At 45.4% G+C, this 19,498-nt stretch overlaps 1 protein-coding gene across 2 annotated transcripts in view; it reads right to left on the bottom strand.

Annotated features, from left to right (window-relative positions):
* LOC117656814 (src substrate cortactin) overlaps positions 1 to 19,498 on the bottom strand; it is a 57,728-nt gene that overhangs the window by 2,643 nt on the left and 35,587 nt on the right. For both annotated transcript variants that reach the window (XM_087873549.1, XM_060689264.2), the window contains 14 exons: positions 14,579 to 14,662; positions 12,768 to 12,841; positions 11,066 to 11,195; positions 10,776 to 10,886; positions 9,181 to 9,235; positions 8,441 to 8,551; positions 8,246 to 8,356; positions 6,945 to 7,055; positions 6,751 to 6,861; positions 4,559 to 4,614; positions 3,564 to 3,633; positions 3,086 to 3,225; positions 1,857 to 1,955; positions 871 to 1,195 (listed from right to left, as the gene is read on the bottom strand). In XM_087873549.1, coding sequence (XP_087729675.1) covers positions 871 to 1,195; positions 1,857 to 1,955; positions 3,086 to 3,225; positions 3,564 to 3,633; positions 4,559 to 4,614; positions 6,751 to 6,861; positions 6,945 to 7,055; positions 8,246 to 8,356; positions 8,441 to 8,551; positions 9,181 to 9,235; positions 10,776 to 10,886; positions 11,066 to 11,195; positions 12,768 to 12,841; positions 14,579 to 14,662 — 1,588 coding nt within the window. The remainder of the gene's footprint in view (positions 1 to 870; positions 1,196 to 1,856; positions 1,956 to 3,085; positions 3,226 to 3,563; positions 3,634 to 4,558; positions 4,615 to 6,750; positions 6,862 to 6,944; positions 7,056 to 8,245; positions 8,357 to 8,440; positions 8,552 to 9,180; positions 9,236 to 10,775; positions 10,887 to 11,065; positions 11,196 to 12,767; positions 12,842 to 14,578; positions 14,663 to 19,498) is intronic.

Raw genomic sequence — 19,498 nt, forward strand, 5'->3', positions numbered from 1 at the left:
AAATTTCCTGACAGTGAGGACAATTAACCAGTGGAACTCCTTGACTCCAGAAGCTGTGGATGCTCCAACACTGGAGGTTTTTAAGAAGCAACTGGACAACCACTTGTCTGGAATGGTAGAGGGTTTCCTGCCTGAGCAGGGAATCGGACTAGATGACCTCCAAGGTCCCTTCCAACACTGTAACTCTCTTAATCTGCTACCAACAATGCTTCAAACTGTTGGATAACTTACCCCTTCCCTTCCTACTCTTACCCTTGCAAAGCTTTTTTTGTGATGTTCAAAGGGAATTTGTCTTCCTGTTGTTTAATTATTCTGTGTCCTGCATTCTGAGGGAACTGGGAAGCTCTTAAAGGGGGACCTGGCTGGGGAACTGGGATCATTCTTCCAAACGCAGTCTCGTTCTCAAATCCAACATATTTATTTATTAAGCTTTATATGACCGCCCAGCTCACGGTGATTGTAGATGGCTTACAGAAATAAAATCTCCAATATAAACCCTCATCCACAGGTGACAACAATCAAACCAGCCACTTGATGGGTTCCATATCATTCTTTGGGGTTCCCTGGACCGCTTGGAAAACCAGGGTTTTCAGGGCCTTTGGAAAGACTGGTGGGACCAGTCTTACCTCCGCAGGGATGATGTTCCACAGGAAGGGAGCCACCACAGAGAAGGCCTTGCTTTTTGATCCCACCAGATGGACCTCCTTAAGAGAGGGAACTTGTAACACACCCTATGTTCTGAAGTGACCTTCTCTAGCCCAGCTTTTATTAAGCAACAACCAGCACGTACTACACATTTACGTCAAGACTTGAGTCCCAGCATGAAGGTAAAGTTCAACCTACTCAAGCAACTCGCTCTGCTTCTCTCACCTGAAGAAGTCATTCCTCCAGGCTGGCCGCTGCAGAGTTCCTCATAATCCTGGTCCCCCTCAGCACCATCATCTTTGGAGACGTCCTTGTGGTCTGGCATTTCCTCATAATCCCCCCCTTCGTCGTCAGCTAAGGGAGGAGGTTCCTCGTAGTCCACGTGTCCAACCACCTCCTCATAGTCACCTCCGTCCTCGATGCTTTCCGTATAGATGGGCTGCTCCGGTTCCTGGTGGCCAGGAGGTGGGAGAGGAAGCTCTCTGGGGTCACCATGAAAGTCCAGGCTCCGTGGGGGAAGAACAGGGGGCTCCTCCTCTTCCTCTTCTTCCTGGGAAAAGAAGAACCACGTCCCTCAACAAACTCGCTTCCTATCAAGGGTTATTTTTTGCTGGAGGAACCAGAATTTGACTAGATGGGACACCCACCTAGGACAACTGTTTGTTCATAAAGACAGACAGCAATAGTCCACACTATATGATACCGGTAATCCTTGACTTATGACCATAAATTGAGAAGGAGGAGGGGGCAGGAGGAAGAGGAGGAGGAGGAAGAGGAGGAAGAGGAAGAGAAAGAGGAGGAGGAGGAGAAGGTCTGTAGGGTCCTGGGTGGTCTCTGAATTTGATTATTTTCTTGCAGATATTTCATGACCCAACTAGGTAACATCATCAGTGCTAGAAGGGAGGGGATTTGAGGAGTGCAGGAGGAGGAGGAGGAAGAAGAGGAGGATTGTGGGTGGTCTCTGAGCTTGGTTATTTTCTTGCAGATATTTCATGACCCAACTAAGTAACATCACTGGTGCCCTGATGATGTTACCTAGTTGGGTCACGAAAAGTCTGCAAAAAAACAGCCAAGCTCAGAGAGTACCAGGGGGCCCTCAGATGCACAGAAGCTGCCTGGAAACCAAGGGCTCCGTAAGCTGGTTCCCCTTGATGGCAGCAACATCGTACCCTTGAATTCACATTCAGACATTACTCATTCGGTCTCCCTACCTGGTGTTGGGGAGGCAGAGGGGGCAGGCTGCCCTTTCGGGGGGTCTGTCCAGGCACTGACGGAGGGCTCTGATCTCGCTCTTCACTCTTCTTCAATTCCTTAAAAGAGGAAAACATCCAGCAATTTCTTCCTGCAGACCAACCTTTCTTTGATTTTCCTCCATTGCAGAAGAAATTGCCAACACAAAGACTACTAAGTGCCCATGTGTCTCCCAAAGAAACACTTCCATCCCCATGAAGAGGGGGACGATTCTGATAAGGTCCTTCAGGGTAGAGTCTTCTGGAATTTCTTGGCCTCAACTACTCCCTTAGTTGGCTTAGTATCCTAGTATTTGAGGGGCTTCCACAAATACTTATATTCCAAAGCACTTGAGGGTATAGGACAAGAAACCACGGATGGAAACTCATCAAGGAGAGAAGCAACTTGGAATTAAGGAGAACCTTCCTAACAGTGAGGACAATTAACCGGTGGAACAGCTTGCCACCAGAAGTTGTGGATGCTCCATCACTGGAAGTTTTTAAGAAGAGATTGGACAGCCACTTGACTGAAATGGTCTAGGGTCTCCTGCTTGAGCAGGGGGCTGGACTAGAAGACCTCCAAGGTCCCTTCTAGCTTCATTCTGATTGGCTGAAGAGTATGGGTAGTCTTCAAGTTGCAACAATTCATATAGTGTCCGTTTGAAGATGCAGCAGCACTGGAACAAAATGACTTGTGATTATTTTTCACACTGATGACTGTTGCAGTTAACATGAATGTTTCATTATCAAAATTCAGCCGCTTGGCAACTGACTCATATTTATGACATATGGGTTGTGTGGGTGCTGTGATTCCTTTTTGCGACCTTCTGACCAACAAAGTCAACTGGGAAGCCAGATTCACTTAACAACCGTGTTACTAACTTAACAACTGCCGGGATTCACTTAACAAGTGTGGCAAGAAAAGTCGTAAAATGAGGCAAAACTCACTAAACAGCTGTCTCGCTTAGCAACAGAAATGTTGGCCTTAATTGTGGCCAAAGTCATGGACTGCCTGTACACACATGGAGTGAAGGTGAAGACACATGGCTAACTGGCCCCAGAGGCATGGAAATCAGCTCCACTTCTGTGAAGTTGTGATAACACATAGATATAATCCTAAACCAAGAAGGACTTAACCCCAGAGATTGCCTCTAAACCTGGTTTGAGTTGAATGATGGAGAACCTACCTAGTCAAGACTCAAGATCCTCACCTTTGACTTCTCTTGGCTTTCCTGAAGTTCCCGGGCCTGGCGACGGGTTCGTTCTTCCTCTGCCTTCTTCTTGTTCTCTTCCTCTGCAGACTTGGCCATGTTTTCAAAACGTTGTCTCAAGTTACCCATCCCAGCAGAAGCTGTTTCCAAAGAGAAGGTCAGTAGAGGGGCTTCAGGATTGTGAGAAGAAGCTTCCTCCATCTCCAATCAAAAGAAGACATGGAACTGTCCCTGGTGGGATTGTGTAGGTCCTCTGATTGACTGGTCTTCAGAAAAGTGCTATGAAACATCCAGTCACTCCTTAAACCAAGAGTGTCCTGTCCAACCATGGCCACTTTAAGACCGGTGGACTTCAACTCCCAGAATTGATTCCACATTCCACACATTCCGTGTACGTCTTGCCAGGGATGAGAAAAGGGCATTTTTTGCTCTCTGTGAGATCTTTCCCTTCTTCCCAGGTGCCCATGGATGAACTTACCAGCTTCTACAGGTTTTGTCTTCTGATATGAAGAAACGGGAGCTTCCATTTCACCAAAACCAGCAGCACTCTGCAAGAGAAGTCAAGGGAAACCGATAAAAGACAATGTTTGTAGCCCAGGGTGGGTGCTGTCTGGGCTTGGTGGTTTTCTTGCAGACATTTCATGACCCAACTAGGTAACCTCATCCATGCTAGAAGAAAGGCAGAGGAGGAGGAGGAGGAGGAGGAGGAGGAGGAGGAAGAGGAGGAGGAGGAGGAATGTGGGACCCTTGATGCTCTCTGAGCTTGGTTGTTGTCTTGAAGACATTTCATGACCCATCTATGGAACATCATCAGTGGTTTCCCCACTCACTTCTAGCACTGAAGTTGAAGTCCACGTATCTTCAAGTTGTTCAGGTAGGCAAACTAATCTAGGTTTATTACACCCATTCCTGATTTATCCTCTCCCTGAAAAACCTGAAGATTTTTTTCCTTTTAGGTCAGATTGGAAATGGCTACAATGCAGCTTAATGGCACCGCTTTAAGAATGGAACAACCATGTTAGTTGCAGAGGGTCCAAAAAAGCCAACATGGAGCTCAATCACAGACCCATAGATTTCCCACCCACCCACCCCTCATATTTTACATGGACCCCGGGCAAGACAGACATACAATAAGCAGTGGGGCTTCCATCATGCAGAAATGGACAACATCTCGACATTCTTTTACTTCCCTGTGTATCTCCAGGGTAGCATAAGTCCATCACCAGAGGATAGAAGGAAGTTATGGACACCCTGGCTCTAATGAATGAGAGTTGTAGTCCAACATATCTGCAGGGAAAAAGATTGGAGAAGCTTCTCCTGAAGCCTTGATATCAGGAGAATAAAATCAAGCAGTGGGGCCAGAATGAGAAGCATTCGTGGTAGAGAATTTGAGTGGGTTAATGTCCTCCTCAGCATCTTCTCCCAACCATCAAGACCCAGTTGAGCCCACCCCCAGGTTCAACCTCCATTTACCTTGTCCACTCTGTCTTTCTGCACCCCATAACGGCCTCCAAAGCCTTGAGAATGGTCTGCAATAGAGAAAACAGCCAACTTTTTATGGAAAGTAGAAGCATGAATTGATCTCAGGAATCCAAGCTTAAGATCCTTTCTTCTCAGTTGTCTGTGCAGCTGTCCTAAAAGGCTTGATGCTGCATTGAAAGAGTTATCCCAAAGGTCCTTTTTCCAATAGGCAACTGGACTTCCTTGGGGGTTTTTTTACTTGAAAATGTTTCGCTTTTCATCTAAGAAACTTCTTTGGTTCTTCAGAACGAAGGAGAATTGAAGAGGCTGCTTGGGTGAGAAGGGAAACAGTTTCAATGAAAAAACCAAGGAAGTCCAGTTGCCTTTTGGAAAAAGCTGCTTTGGGGCAACATGACCTAGACAATGGAGAACCTTGAAAGAGTTGACCCTGGGTCCTATGATGATGCTGATGCTTTAAACCAGGGGTCTGCAACCTTAAACACCCAAAGAGCCATTTGGACCCATTTCCCACAGAAAGGAAAACACCGGGAGCCACAAAACCCTTCCCGTGCCTGACTATTTCTCTAGCGGCCACAAAACCAGCATATGTAGTTGAATTAAGCATTCTGTTTTCTTCTGAAACTTTTCTTTTCTTGGATTTATCCATGGTAGCCCTACCGGGGGTTGAAAAGCTCAATAAATCGCATGTAAGTGTCACACATTGGCAGCTGTGAGTGATATTTTGAGTGACAGGGAGCCGCAGCAGAGGGGTGAAAGAGCCACATGTGGCTCCAGAGCAGCAGGTTGCTGACCCCCTGGTTTAAACACTAGTGACCACCTAAGAAATACAACCTTACGATGCATGTCGACACACCAAGACCACTTCGCACAATTAAAATTTGACTGGAGACTTCATAATACATCCCATCTCCTTCTCTAATCCCACCTAGGACTCATGGGTTTGAACCAGGGGTGAAATGCTCCCAGTTTGGACCAGATCACCTGATCCGGTAGCGATGGAGGCGGGTGGTTCAGAAAACCACCTCTTTGGCAGAAAAAAATGCTTTTAAAAGTAAAAAAAAAAGCCTTTGATGATCGCGCGGCTCAGCTGGGATCCTCAAAGGCTTTTAAAAGCATTTTTTCTACAACCTCTTCAGAGGTTGTAGAAAAAATGCTTTTAAAAGCCTCTGAGGATCCCAGCTGAGTTGCCTGTTCGGCAGAGGCTTTTTTTCTTTTAAATGCCTCTGACGATCAGGCAACTCAGCTGGGATCGTCAGAGCCTTTTGAAAGCATTTTTTACAACCTCTTCGCCGAAGAGATTGTAGAAAAAATGGTTTTAAAAGTTAAAAAAAATTGGCCACACCCACCCAGTCACATTACCCCACCACCACCAAGCCACGCCCAGAGAACCGGTAGTAACAAATTTTAGATTTCAGCCCTGGTTTGAACTTCTCCTTAGGTATCCAACTCAGGTTGGATTGAGGGTGATTGAGTCTTTCTGCACCACCACTGTCCTGCCTAAACTAGCTGTACAGATACAGCAGATTTCAGAAAGGCAGAGACACAACTAAGGTGGCTAGAATTGGGGTTCTGGTGGAGTTCTGCGGGTGCCACCTGCCTCTTTGTAGTAGATGCAAATAGCAGAATAACAGAGTTGGGGAAAAAAAACCTTGGAAGTCTAGTTCAACCCTCTGCTTAAGCAGGAAACCCTATACCATCCTGGTCAAATGATGGTCCAATCTATTTTTGGAAACCTCCAGTGATGGAGCACCCACAACTGCTGAAGGCAACTTCTGTTCCACTGGTTAATTGTTCTCACTGTCAGGAAGTTTCTCCTTAGTTCTAGGTTGCTTCTCTCCTTGGTTAGTTTCCACCTGTTGCTTCTTGCCCTGCATTCTGGTGCTTTGGAGAATAGGTTGGCCTCAACTATACACAACTGAGAAACTAGGAGAACAACAGGACCTTTGAAAATAATAAAGGGTGCCAAAAATCTGTTACCCTTGATTGTCCCCTGTATGGCAGAAATACAACCACTCTTTCAGGTTTTGGAGCCTCAAAGTTCTTGAGAAGAACCTGGAAGCTTGAACTTGCAAAAGAAGAACTGGAGCTTGTGATTCTTAACTAAAAGATTTCAGAACATGGTCTCTATGTTGTATATGTATGCTCTTCTAAGAGATTGCCCAGCCCTATCTCCTTCCACAAACCTGTTTGAGATTCATGGGGCTTGACTTCTTCCTTGTGGGCCCATCCCAAGGCAGACTTGTCTTGGCGGTCCTTCTGCACGCCATACTTCCCACCAAATCCAACGGCATGATCTGCAATAAAAGAACATGAGGTTCTTCAGAAAGCTATGAGAGGCTAATTAAGATGAACCAAGGTTGACTTGCAGCTTCCAGACCTGTCTGGGATTCATGGGGCTTGACTTCTTCCTTGTGGGCCCATCCCAAAGCAGACTTGTCTTGGCGGTCCTTCTGCACGCCATACTTCCCACCAAATCCAATGGCATGATCTGGAATGAGAAGACGCAACATTTTTCAGAAAGACAAAGAGGCACGAGAGGTTGTTTGAGAAGAAACAAATGGACTTGCAACTCCCAGGGAGAGAACACAAAACAAATCAGACATTTTTGATGGATAGATAGAATCACAAAGTCAACAGACTGCCAGACTTGGCACAACCTAATAAGCCACTCACAAATGCAAAGCTTAACCTGTGTGAGTGGAGCCACTAAATCTTCAACTGACCTGGCTGCGTGCCCATAGTCAGTATGTTGTGAGGTCCATGGTGCTCTCTGATCTTGGTTGTATTCTTGCAGATCTTTCATGACCCAACTAGGTAACATCATCAATGCTAGAAGGGACTGAGTTTGCAGAGAGAAGGGGGAGGAGGAGGAGGAGCAGGAGGAGGAGGGTGTGGTCCATAGTGCTCTCTGAACCGGTTTGAATTCTTGCAGATATTTCATGACCCAACTAAGTAATTTCATCAGTGTTAGAAGGAAAGGGGTTTGAGGAGTGCAGGAGGAGGATGAGAAGGAGAAGAGGAAAAGGAAAAAGGAAAGAAAAGGAATGAAGGGGAGAAGGAGGAGGAGGAGGAGGAGTCCTTGGTGGTCTCTAAGCTTGGTTGTTTTACTTGCAGACATTTCATGACTCAACTAGGTAACACCATCGATGATAATGAAGAGGATAGTCCTGATGATGTTACCTAGTTGGGTCATGAAACGTTTGCAAGGAATCCACCAAGCTCAGGGACCACCAAGGACTCCACAGTTCAATCCTGAACTACAAATATTCTCTTCTCTTGGAGCCAATATATTGCAAGGTGAGTAGGTTCTAAAGTTTTCTAAGTCTTTCTTTGTGACTTAGGCTGATCATTAGCTCTCAACCAAAGCTATCTCCCCATTTTCATAGGGGGAAAATGGACTTGCCGCTCCCAGTCCAAGTTCCAAAGACAGATGGACTTCTTTCTCTGGGAGCTTCCAAGTGGAGGTTGGACAGCCGTCTGTCTGGGATCCTTAAATTTCTGTTCCTATCCTGAGCCAATTCTAGAGTTCATGTTCATGATCTGAGAAGCTCCTCATGTAGCAGACTAATGGGGAAGAAAAGCAACCCCGTGTACATATTGGCCCCAAGCAAGAGATGGGCCAGCCAAACTAAAGGACCATCAGGCCACAGCTTCAACCCATCCGTCTTTTCTACAGACCTGTCTGGGATTCGTGGGGCTTCACCTCCTCCCTGTGGGCCCATCCCAAGGCAGACTTGTCTTGGCGGTCCTTCTGCACACCATACTTCCCACCAAATCCAACGGCATGGTCTGGAATGGGAGAACACAATGTTTTTCAGAAAGCCATGAGAGATTTAATTGAGATGAACCAAGGTTGACTTGCAGCTTCCAAACCTGTTTGAGATTCATGGGGCTTGACTTCTTCCTTGTGGGCCCATCCCAAGGCAGACTTGTCTTGACGGTCCTTCTGCACGCCATACTTCCCACCAAATCCAACGGCATAGTCTGAAGTGGGAGAACACAACTTTCTTCAGAAGGTCAATCCCATGGATGGTCTGAAAATCTACGGAGATCCTCGGTCATCCAGGTCATGGGTTGTCCCGAAGGTGCTTTTCTTCAAGAGGCACCTGGACCTTCTTGTTTTTCTTTGAAGATGTTTCACTGAGAAATCCAAGAAGTTTCTTCCGTTCCAACTGAATGGTGGTGGTGCGGGGAAATGGAAGGAGTATTCTCAGAGAGAATACTAATGACCAGACGACTGCAAGGAATATAAATCCTTCCATTCCCCACCATTCAGTCAGAACGGAAGAAGCTTCTTGGATGAGAAGTGACAACTCTTTAAGAAAAAACCAGGAAGTTCAGTTGACTTTTGAAAAAGCATCTTTGGGGTGGTCTGAAAAGTTGGCATTTTAAAAACCCACTCATTTCATTCTCAGGGTCCAAGGACACTGAGCACCAGAATAGGAATCTGGGGTGCCTCACCCCTGGGAAGAGATTGATGCATCAGTGAAAGTAAATGGGTATCCTTGGGGCCCTTTTACTGGGGAATGTGCTGTGGGAACTGGAGAAAGCATCCGGGGGCAGAGGGGGGAGAATGCCCAGAAACCTGGGGGGTGGGTTGTCTCATAACTTACCTTTTTGGGAGGTGTGTATTTCTACCTCTCCCTTGTAGTCAAACCCAAGTGCAGACTGCAGGGAAGGGAAAGCAAGAGACGTTATACAGATATCCCCCACCCCTCAGAATAATTATATCCAATAATTGTATTGATCACTTGGAATCAACAACCTCCCATCGACCTGTGCGCTCCCACAGAGAGGGCCTCCTTGGGGTGCCATCAGCCAAAAAATGTAGGCTGGTGACCCCCAGGGGGAGGGCCTTCTCTGTGGGGGCACCTACCCTATGGAACCAGCTGCCCCCAGAGATAAGGAGAATCCAAGACCTCGGTGCCTTCCACCGTGCCCTTAAAACTTTCTCTTTTCAACAAGCCGGGCTGGCTTAACACATTTTTAATTTTTAATTTTTAATTGGTTTGTCATTTTAAACTGGGGCCAAATTAATATATATTCTTTTAATTGTTTTTAATGTTTGTATTGTATGTTTTTATCTGGCTGTACACCGCCCTGAGTCCCTTGGGAGAAGGTGCAGTATATAAATTTGAAATAAAATAAAATAAAAAATAAATAACTTGATGGGTCAAAATAATCAACCATACAGTAGCTTGCCCTCAATGTATTTGTTGTTTTTTGTATTGTAAACTAGCCAGAGTCCCTTAGTGAGATGGGCAGGGTATAAATTTGATTATAAATAAATAATGTTGAGTGGGAAGAAAATAAAATGGGGAGGGAGGGTAGCAAGGGGGCTGGAAAAGAAATAAAGTTACATTCAATTATTTGGGCTGTTGGGAGTCACCTAATGTCAGGAGGAGGAGGAGGAGGAGGACAACTGTGGGGTTTTCTTTGTGTTTTCTTCCAGATGTTTCATGATCCAACTAAAAATATCATCAGTGCTAGAAGGGAGTGGTGTTTGTGAGGAGGAGGAGGGGGGAATCTGAGCCCACAGAAGGAATGGAAGAGACCCTCCCTAGTATCTTCCACCATAAAGGAGAGGGGGAAAGATGTATAGTACTTTCAGACTTGCAAGATTCTGTTACTATAAGTTTACAATAGTATTAGCACCCATGGTGGTGCTTCTTGCCTGAGCTACACTAAAGGGCTGACCTCTAACTTCCAAAGAAAGCCTCTGTCAACTTGCAAAGCTTTCAAGTTGCCATGAGCAGGAGGGAGGGAGAACTGATGGAGCTGATTGACTTCTCTCACTGAAACTACATTCCACAGATGCCTTTCTACCACAATCAGTAGGAGAGCATTGGATTTCACAGCCAGCCAAAGTGGCTAATTGGAGAATGTGATTTATGACATGGCCAGGGAGGAGGGGAGAGACAGGGTCATGGGGGAACGTAAATCTACATGGGATTAGTTCTAACTGCATCCGAATATTGCCGAAATGGTGCTCCTAATTGGCTCGTGGCCCATGAATTAATTAGGGCATCTTTCGGAAACTTCACAGCCCCATTTGTGACTGCAACACCAAAGAACATTGACTGCAAAATTCCATTGAGTCAAATGGATTTAAAGAAGTTAAACCATCCAACCTCATCACTTCTCTTTCACGCTGCAATAAGTATTATAACCAAAATAGTAGGCAGAACAGTAATCAAACGGTTCCAACCTTATCTGCTCGGTCCTTCTGAATGCCGTACTTTCCACCGAATCCCTTGGCTGCGTCCGTCTGGGAAGAGTGCATGCCGATCTCGGCCACATATTCGTGGCCCAGGGCACTCTGGAGAACCAAGAAAAACCAGGGTTATCTCCTGGCACGCTTGTTATTTGGATTAAGTTCTCCAGAAGGTCAAGCTGCCTTGCAGAAGAGCAGCTGTGCGAAAGACCAAGTGGAGATCAGTTGAGAACTTCAAAAAAAGAAGGGGGAAAAAAGAACAGAGCCCCACATCAAGATTGTACCTTGTCCATACGATCCTTCTCGGTTCCAAACTTGCCCCCGTAGCCATAGGAAGCTTTGGGTGCCGTCTCCAGCTCCTTCTTCTTGAGAACTTCATGTTCCTCAGATACCTTGCTTCTGAGCTGGTGGATGCTGAAAAGAGACATCAAATACGTAGCAAATTTGAGAGGAGGAGGAGGAGGAGGAGAACTGTGAGGTCCTTGGTGCTCATAGATGGTTCATGATGCAACTAGGTAACATCATCAATCCAAGAGGGATTTATTGAATGGATGAGAAGGAGCTGAGAAGGTTCTTGTGGGGTTCTTGATGCTCTTTGATCTTGGTTGTTTTCTTGTAGACATTTCACGACCCAATTATGGAACATCATCAGTGCCAAGGAATATGGAGTGTTCGCCACTCACACTGATGGTGCTACCTAATTTGGGTCAGGAAACAGCCACAAGAAAACAACCAAGCTCAGAGAGCACCAAGGACCCCTGTAATTCCTATCTTAGCTAACTTTGATTAATTTTAATGTTTAACATTTAACAATGTTTTATATTGTCATTTTTATACGATTGTCTGCCGCCTGGAATCTCCTCTTGATAGCGAGATGGGCAGTGTATAAATTTAATCAATAAGTAAATAAAATAAGTCAGGAGAAAGCTCAGCGGAGATATTGAAAGAAGAGAAACGGTCACCAAATGCGAGGGCTATGATGTCCTCCAAGATGAAGAAAAGCAGCACTTCTGCCTTTCTCCAAATAAATACATACACAAAAGTTGTCTGAAAAAGAGGAAGGACCTCACTTCCTCAGTTTTTGGAGAACAGAACAAGGAAGCAACATAAATTGTGGGTCACAGGATTCCATTCATGCTGAAGAACTTCACGGTCAAGTTGAAGCACAGCCTGTTCTCCCTGGAGGAACCCCACCAGGTTCTCCAACTTAGTGCCTTCGGGGTTGGATTGCAAATTCAATGCTTGTTTAGGGAAGATGGGTATTATTCTCCAATGACTCTGGACAGGAAAGGGCAGGATAAAGTCTTGTGCAAGGATCTGAGCTATGAGTCTTCAAATATGTGGAACAGGATGGAGAATAAGAACTTCTGAAGTTCTTCTTTCTCCTTCTAATGGTTCCTGGTCCCCAAATTCAGAGACTGGGAACTGTGCCCCAAAATAACACTTTTCATTTGTTGACATGAGCTCCATTGATCAAAGTCAACAAAGTCACTAGTCCTCTTAGTATTTCTCAATCTTGGTAGCTTGAAGATGGGTGGACTTCAACTCTCAGAATTCCTCAGCTGGCTGGGGAATTTTGGGGGTTGAAGTCCACCCATCTTCAAGCTACCAAGATTGAGAAACACTGTTCTTGGACTCCTCGGCCCCAGCTCCCACTAGTAGCTCGGTCTTTCTCTGTAGTTGGCCTTCAAAAGTCTTGGCCAACATTTGGGTGAGGACACCACTTCCTTTCCCTGAGAGAAGCAGACACTGCTATGGTAACCACCAACAGAAGAAATCCAACTAGAGCCTCAGTCCAGCTCCCCTCCCTCCTTCCAACATGTGTGAGACACTAAAGCCCTCCTTCCAACATGGCTCTGGGCTCCATTATGGTCATACCTCGAGGACCGGGGCCAAGGGTTTGGGGGGAGGGTCACAGGCCTACTTTTGACCCAGCAGAAGTTGAGGTCTAGATGAAAGAGAAGACGGGATGGAGAAGCCACTCACTTGATGTGTTCTGCACGGCCAGAGCCTTCGATGGTCTTAGCCCCCCACCTCTGCTCCTTCTCTGAAATGTCGTTCTGTCAACAAGAGGAGATAAGAAGTTACACCTGGTGGGACTCAGGAGAAGGTGTCTTGGTGCCCATCCATGGAACATCATCTCCATGATGATGAGGTCAGGTTGCCTCCATCTCCACCAACCTTCTGGAAGTCCTTTAAAATGGGCTATGTATGTGCCTACATATCGATCTAAAGCCAGACATATCTCTGTTAGGTATACTACCAGAAAAGCATGACAAAGGGGTTGCATATTTAATATTACATGTGTTGATGGCAGCAAGAATTGTATTTGCACAATATTGGAAAAATGAGGAAATTCCTGCAGATGAAAACATAATTTAAAAAATATTAGACTGTGCAGAAATGGAATAGGCTAACGTTAAAGATAAAGGATGAAGAAGATACAGAATATTTTTTTAAAACATGGGATTTGTTTGACAATAAAGGTAGTAATTAGAAGTTGGTGGTGTACCACTATATACAAGTAAATATTGTTACTATTATTGATATTATTTATAAGTAAATAAAATGTTTATTAAGCATTCGTTTATGTTAAAGAAAAATGTACAAATAAAATTTATGAAACGGGCTATGCCTGCAGCCTTGGGGATCTCCAGGGACTGAAGAACTGATAAGATGGCTACAATCAGTGATGGGATTCAGCCAGTTCAGGCCGATTCAGGCGAACCAGTTGTTAAATTGCTGGCTGGCCCCGCCCCTCCCTTCCCTTCCCTGCCCCGCCCCTTCCAGGCGTCCTCATGCGCCCTATTTTGGCTCCTAGGAAAGTGCAAGGAGGCCTACTAGGCCCAAAATGGGGCGTGGGGGGGAGATAAGCAAATAAGCAAATAAACAAATAGACAAATAGAGAAATACAGAAATACAGAAATACAGAAATAGAGAAATACAGAAATAAAAAGACAAATAGACAAATAGAGAAATAGAGAAATAAAGAAATAAATAGACAAATAGAGAAATAGAGAAATAGAGAAATAGAGAAATAAATAGACAAATAGACAAATAAACAAATAGAGAAATAGAGAAATAAATAGACAAATAGAGAAATAGACAAATAAATAGACAAATAGAGAAATAGAGAAATAAATAGACAAATAGAGAAATAGACAAATAAATAGACAAATAGAGAAATAGAGAAATAAATAGACAAATAGAGAAATAGAAAAATAGAAAAATAGAAAAATAGAGAAATAGAGAAATAGAGAAATAGAGAAATAGAGAAATAGAGAAATAGAGAAATAAATAGACAAATAGACAAATAGACAAATAGAGAAATAGAGAAATAAATAGACAAATAGACAAATAGACAAATAGAGAAATAGACAAATAGACAAATAGAGAAATAAATAGAGAAATAGAGAAATAAATAGACAAATAGACAAATAGAGAAATAGAAAAATAGAAAAATAGAAAAATAGAAAAATAGAAAAATAGACAAATAGACAAATAGAAAAATAGAGAAATAGACAAATAGACAAATAGACAAATAAACAACTTTTCTAAAGTTCCTCCTCGTTTCTCGTTTTTTCGATCCCTCGTCTCTATTGGGGAAGGGGGGATGACCTAAGAGTTTTCCCTGCACTGTCGCGATGAACATCTTGGCTTCCTTGAACTGCGCCCTTATAGGACCCCCCTTTCTGCCGCCTCAGAAGCAGCTGTGCCCATCCCTGTGGGAGCCAGGCAGAGCCCCATGGGTCTGGAGCTCCTGAACCACGATCGGCCTGGGAGCACAGAGGACTTACCACAAAATCCGGATCGGTGTCCCAATCATCTCCTTCGGTCTCCACCTTTGCAGCCACGTTGTGGCCCGCCACAGCTTTCCACATCTGGGAGAAGAGAGAAAAGAAAAAAGGAAGGAAGGAAGGAAGGAAGGAAGGAAGGAAGGAAGGAAGGAAGGAAGGAAGGAAGGAAGGAAGGAGATAGGGAGAAGGGGAAGGGAAGGGAAGGGAAGGGAAGGGAAGGGAAAGAAGGAAGGAAGGAAGGAAGGAAGGAAGGAAGGAAGGAAGGAAGGAAGGAAGGAAGGAAGGAAGGAGATAGGGAGAAGGGGAAGGGAAGGGAAGGGAAGGGAAGGGAAGGGAAGGAAGGAAGGAAGGAAGGAAGGAAGGAAGGAAGGAAGGAAGGAAGGGGAAGGAAGGAAGAAGAAGAAGGAAGGAAGGGGAAGGAAGGAAGGAAGAGGAAGGAAGGAAGGGTGAAAGGAAAGGAGAGGAAGGAAGGGGAAGGAAGGAAGAGGAAGGAAGGAAAGAAGGGAAAGGAAGGAAGAAGAAGAAGGAAGGAAGGGGAAGGAAAGAAGAAGAAGGAAGAAAGGATGAAAGGAAAGGAGAGGAAGGAAGAAAGGATGAAAGGAAAGGAGAGGAAGGAAGGGGAAGGAAAGAAGAGGAAGGAAGGAAGGGGAAGGAAGGAAGAGTAAGGAAGGAAAGAAGGAAGGGGAAGGAAGGAAGGAAGGAAGGAAGGAAGGAAGGAAGGAAGGAAGGAAGGAAGGAAGGAAGGAAGGAAGGAAGGAAGGAAGGAAGAAGACTCCAAATCAAGCACAAGATTTTTCAAAATGGAGGGATTTCAGCACGCATTACACATTCATTAAAATGGCTGATGATCAGAACAGGTAGTCCTTGACTTACAACAGTTTGTTTAGTGACTTACGGCACTGAAACAAGGGACTTATGACCATTTTTCACACTTACGACTATTGCAGCCTCCCCGCGGTCCCGTGATCAAAATTCAGACGCTTGCCATTGAACTCGTATTTATGACGGTCGCAGTGTCCCCTGGGTGAGGGGGGATCACATGATCCCCTTTTTGCGACCTTCTGATGAACAAAGTCCACGGGGGAGCCAGATTCACTTAACAACTGTGTCACGAAAGGTCGTAAAATGGGGCAAAACTCGCTTAATGACTGTCTCACCTAGCAATGGAAATTTGGGGCTCAATTTTGGTCGTAAATCGAGGACTCCCCGCCTAGCTGAAGCCAGTGCGCATCATATTCCCAAAACATGAGAAGGTCCCTCCTTGGACAGGGGTCTCTTCCTTCCCCGGATGATTTAAAAATTGCTCAGGAACAGAGAATGTGGAATGTGCATGATAGTAAGTCCTCGACTTACGACCGGTTGCTTGGCAACCATTCAAATTTATGACAGCCCCACAAAAGCTACTTATGACCCCAATTTGAAATGCCAACATTTATCCCCCTCTGCATTTCACAGGCCCAGGTTTTATGGCCCTTTGCAACGCCCTTCCATGAAAACGATAGTCAACCAATGTGTTTGCCAGAAAAGAGCATTTATTCCCAGCGTCTGGCAAAAAAAAATTAAAATGCCCCAGGACAAACAGTGGATTCGCTTAACGACCACAAGGTTTGCTTTAAGGACGGCCACCCAAAAAAAAAGAAAAAAAGATGGCACAATCGGGCACAGTCATGTGACCCCCTCCCCTGGGGCCCCCGCTTTGCCATCGTCACAAATTACAGATTGGATTACGGTTGTAAGAAGAGGACTTCAATGCATCAATTGATCAGAATAGAGCAGGAAGGGACCTCGGAGGTCTTCTAGTCCAACCTTCTGCTTGAGCATTAGACCATTTCAGACATGAGGCTGTCCAGTGTCTTCTTTAAAAACCTCCAGGGATGGAGCACCCACAACGTCTGGTGGCAAGGAGTTCCACTGATTAATTGTTCTCACTGTTAGGAAGTTTCTCCGTAATTCTAAGTTGCTCAAGGTCTCATTGCTTTTCTTTGGCTGCTGAAAAGCGCCACCCACCCACCCACCCACGACAACCTGTCCTTGGAGAGGAGGCGGGGGGTTGGACACCGGTTTCCACTTCTTGTGGCCGTGACCACAGAAAAAAAGCTGAATTGGCGCATGAACCCACAGAGATCTCAGCCAAAGAGCTGCACGTGCCGCACAATGCTTGCAACAGAGCGATCGTTTCCTTTTGACTTGCATCCGGCTGACTGGAGGATGGTTAGCTGAGTTTCCATCTCTCCTCTGCACCACAGTTGCAGAGCGAACAACCATTTAAGGAAGGGGTTACAAGCCCTAAAAATTAGTCCCACACTGCGAGGGACCCACAGCCCAAAGGAAGGGGAACGTGCATCTCTCCGATTTAAAGGAAGAGAGAGACTAATTTTATTTTTTAATTATTTAAAGCATTTATATGCTTTAAATTTAATTATTTAAAGCATATATAATGCTTTAATTTAAAGCATTATATAAATTTAATTAGCACCCATCTTCTCACTAGTCCTGGGCAGCTCCCAATCAAAAGTTAAAACAACTTATAAAACCATATTAAAACTATAAAACTAAACACATTAAAAACAACAATAACTTGGTGCCAAATTGATTCTAATTCATGGTTATTTAATCTTTGCTCAGCGCATGGGGGAAAGCCAGCTCTTCAAAGCCCCATGGAAGGCAAGGAGGGTGGGGGGCCTGCTGAATTTTAGGGGGTGGTCCATGGGGCAGGGGCCGCCCCTAAAAAGCCCCCCCTCCTAGCTCCTATCAGGGGCAGCATGGTGACTCATTGGTTAAGATGCTGGGCTTGTCGGCTGGAAAGTCAGCAGCCCAGGTTCGAGACCCGAGCTCCACGTAATGGGGCGAGCTCCCGTCCTCACCTCAGCTCCTGCCAACCTAGCAGTTTGAAAATGCAAGTAGATAAACAGGTACCACTTAGGTGGGAAGGTAACCGATGGATGGAGACTAATCAAGGAGAGAAGCAACCTGGAACTAAGGCGAGGTTTATTGACAATTAGAACAATTAACCCTAAACTTGGCTCTCTACCTGTTAACTCTTTATCCCGAATAGAGTCTTCGGTGAACCCCCTAAGTTATAGAGGTAATCCTCGATTTACGACAGTTCACTGAGTGGCCATTCGAAGTTACCATACAAGGGACTGAGAAAAGTGACTTACGACCGTTTCTCACACTTATGACCATTGCAGCAAAATTCAGCGTCATTGGAGGCTTTTAAGAAGAAACCGGACAGCAGGGGTGAAATCCAGCAGGTTCTGACAGGTTCTGGAGAACCAGTAGTGGAAATTTTGAGCAGTTCAGAGAACTGGCAAATACCACCTCTGGCTGGCCCGAGAGTCGGGTGGGAATGGAAATTTTGCAGTATCCTTCCCCTGCCACGCCCACCAAGCCACGCCCACAGAACCGGTAGTAAAAAAAATTGGATTTCACCACTGCCAGACAGCCACCTATCTGAAATGGTACAGGGTCTCCTGGTTGAGCAGGGGGTTGGACTAGAAGACCTCCAAGGTCCCTTCCAACTCTTGTTATTCTGTATTCTGAACACATCCAGATGTCTCCTTGGCCCTCACCTCTACACCAACAGCACCACCACAGACACCTGCAAGATGCCTTCACATGGTCTTTGTACCATCATCTCCAAGCAATGCCACTCTGGATTCTACTTGAGCCCACCCACCCAGATTTTGGTCGAAAAGAATCAGCGGAGACAAGGTTGACCTCAGGACCCATAATGAGCTGCAACGCCAGAGAGCCTGGTGCTTCTAGAGACCCAGAAAGTGGGAGACCCGTGAGTTCAAGTCTCAGCCCAGCCCACCTCGCAGGATTGCTGTTACGGGGGGGGGAGGGAACAGAGGAAGAGGAAGAGGCAGGGGTGAAATGCTCCCAGTTTGGACTGGATCGCCTGATCCGGTAGCAATGGCAGTGGGTGGTTCGGAGAACCGGTAGCAAAAATCCCTGCGCCCTCCACCGCCATGCCCAGCTGAGCTGCGTGATTTTCAGAGGCTTTTTTTTTTTACTTTTAAAAGCATTTTTTCTACAACCTCTTCAGCCGAAAAAATGCTTTTAAAAGTTTTTTAAAAAGCCTCTGATGATCGCGCAGCTCAGCTGGGATGGTCAGAGGCTTTTAAAAGCATTTTTTTTTTGCAACCTCATCGGCCAAAGAGGTTGTAGAAAAAATGCTTTTAAAAGTAAAAAAAAAAAAAAAGTTGGCCACGCCCACCCAGTCACATTACCCCCCACCAAGCCACGCCCACAGAACCGGTAGTAACAAATTTTAGATTTCACCCCTGGGATGGGGTGTTGGATCTGTTTGCCACGCCTTGTGTTATTTTGTAAAAAAAAAATTGAAAAAGTGGGATACAAATAAATAAATAAACAAATAAAATAAACTGCCCACAAGGCCAGCTCACAGCGCTGCAAGAAACTTCCTGCAGCTTTTAAAGAATTTGAAAGCATTTGCAAAAACTATGCAGCCAGGAAACGCTGCTGAAAAAAAATCAGAGGCCCCGACTTCCGCCAGACGTCCCTCCCTGCCCTCTCCCAGCCCTTGCGGTGGTCCCTTTTCTGGGACACAGACAGACACCCCCTGGCCTCCCTGTCTCAAAGGGGTCCTTTCTTCCTCCACTTTGCTCCAGATGCTGCCCTGTGGAAGCCCATTGGTGGGCACAAGGCAATGTGGGCAGCAATGCAGCTGCTGGGTCTCCACCTTTGCAGACACACCACAGATTTCCACATCTGGGGGAAGGGAGAGAAGGAAGAAAGAGAGAGAGAGAGAGAGAGAGGGAAAGAGAGAGAGAGAAAGAAAGAGAGAGAGAAAGAAGGAAAGAAAGAAAGAAGGCCCAGAAAGAGAGAGAAAGAGAAAGAAAGAAAGAAAGAAAGAAAGAAAGAAAGAAAGAAAGAAAGAAAGAAAGAAAGAAA

This window comes from Pantherophis guttatus, chromosome 7 (assembly GCF_059756535.1).
Source record: "Pantherophis guttatus breed Tessera chromosome 7, ASM5975653v1, whole genome shotgun sequence".
In the NCBI taxonomy this organism is placed as follows: domain Eukaryota; kingdom Metazoa; phylum Chordata; class Lepidosauria; order Squamata; family Colubridae; genus Pantherophis; species Pantherophis guttatus.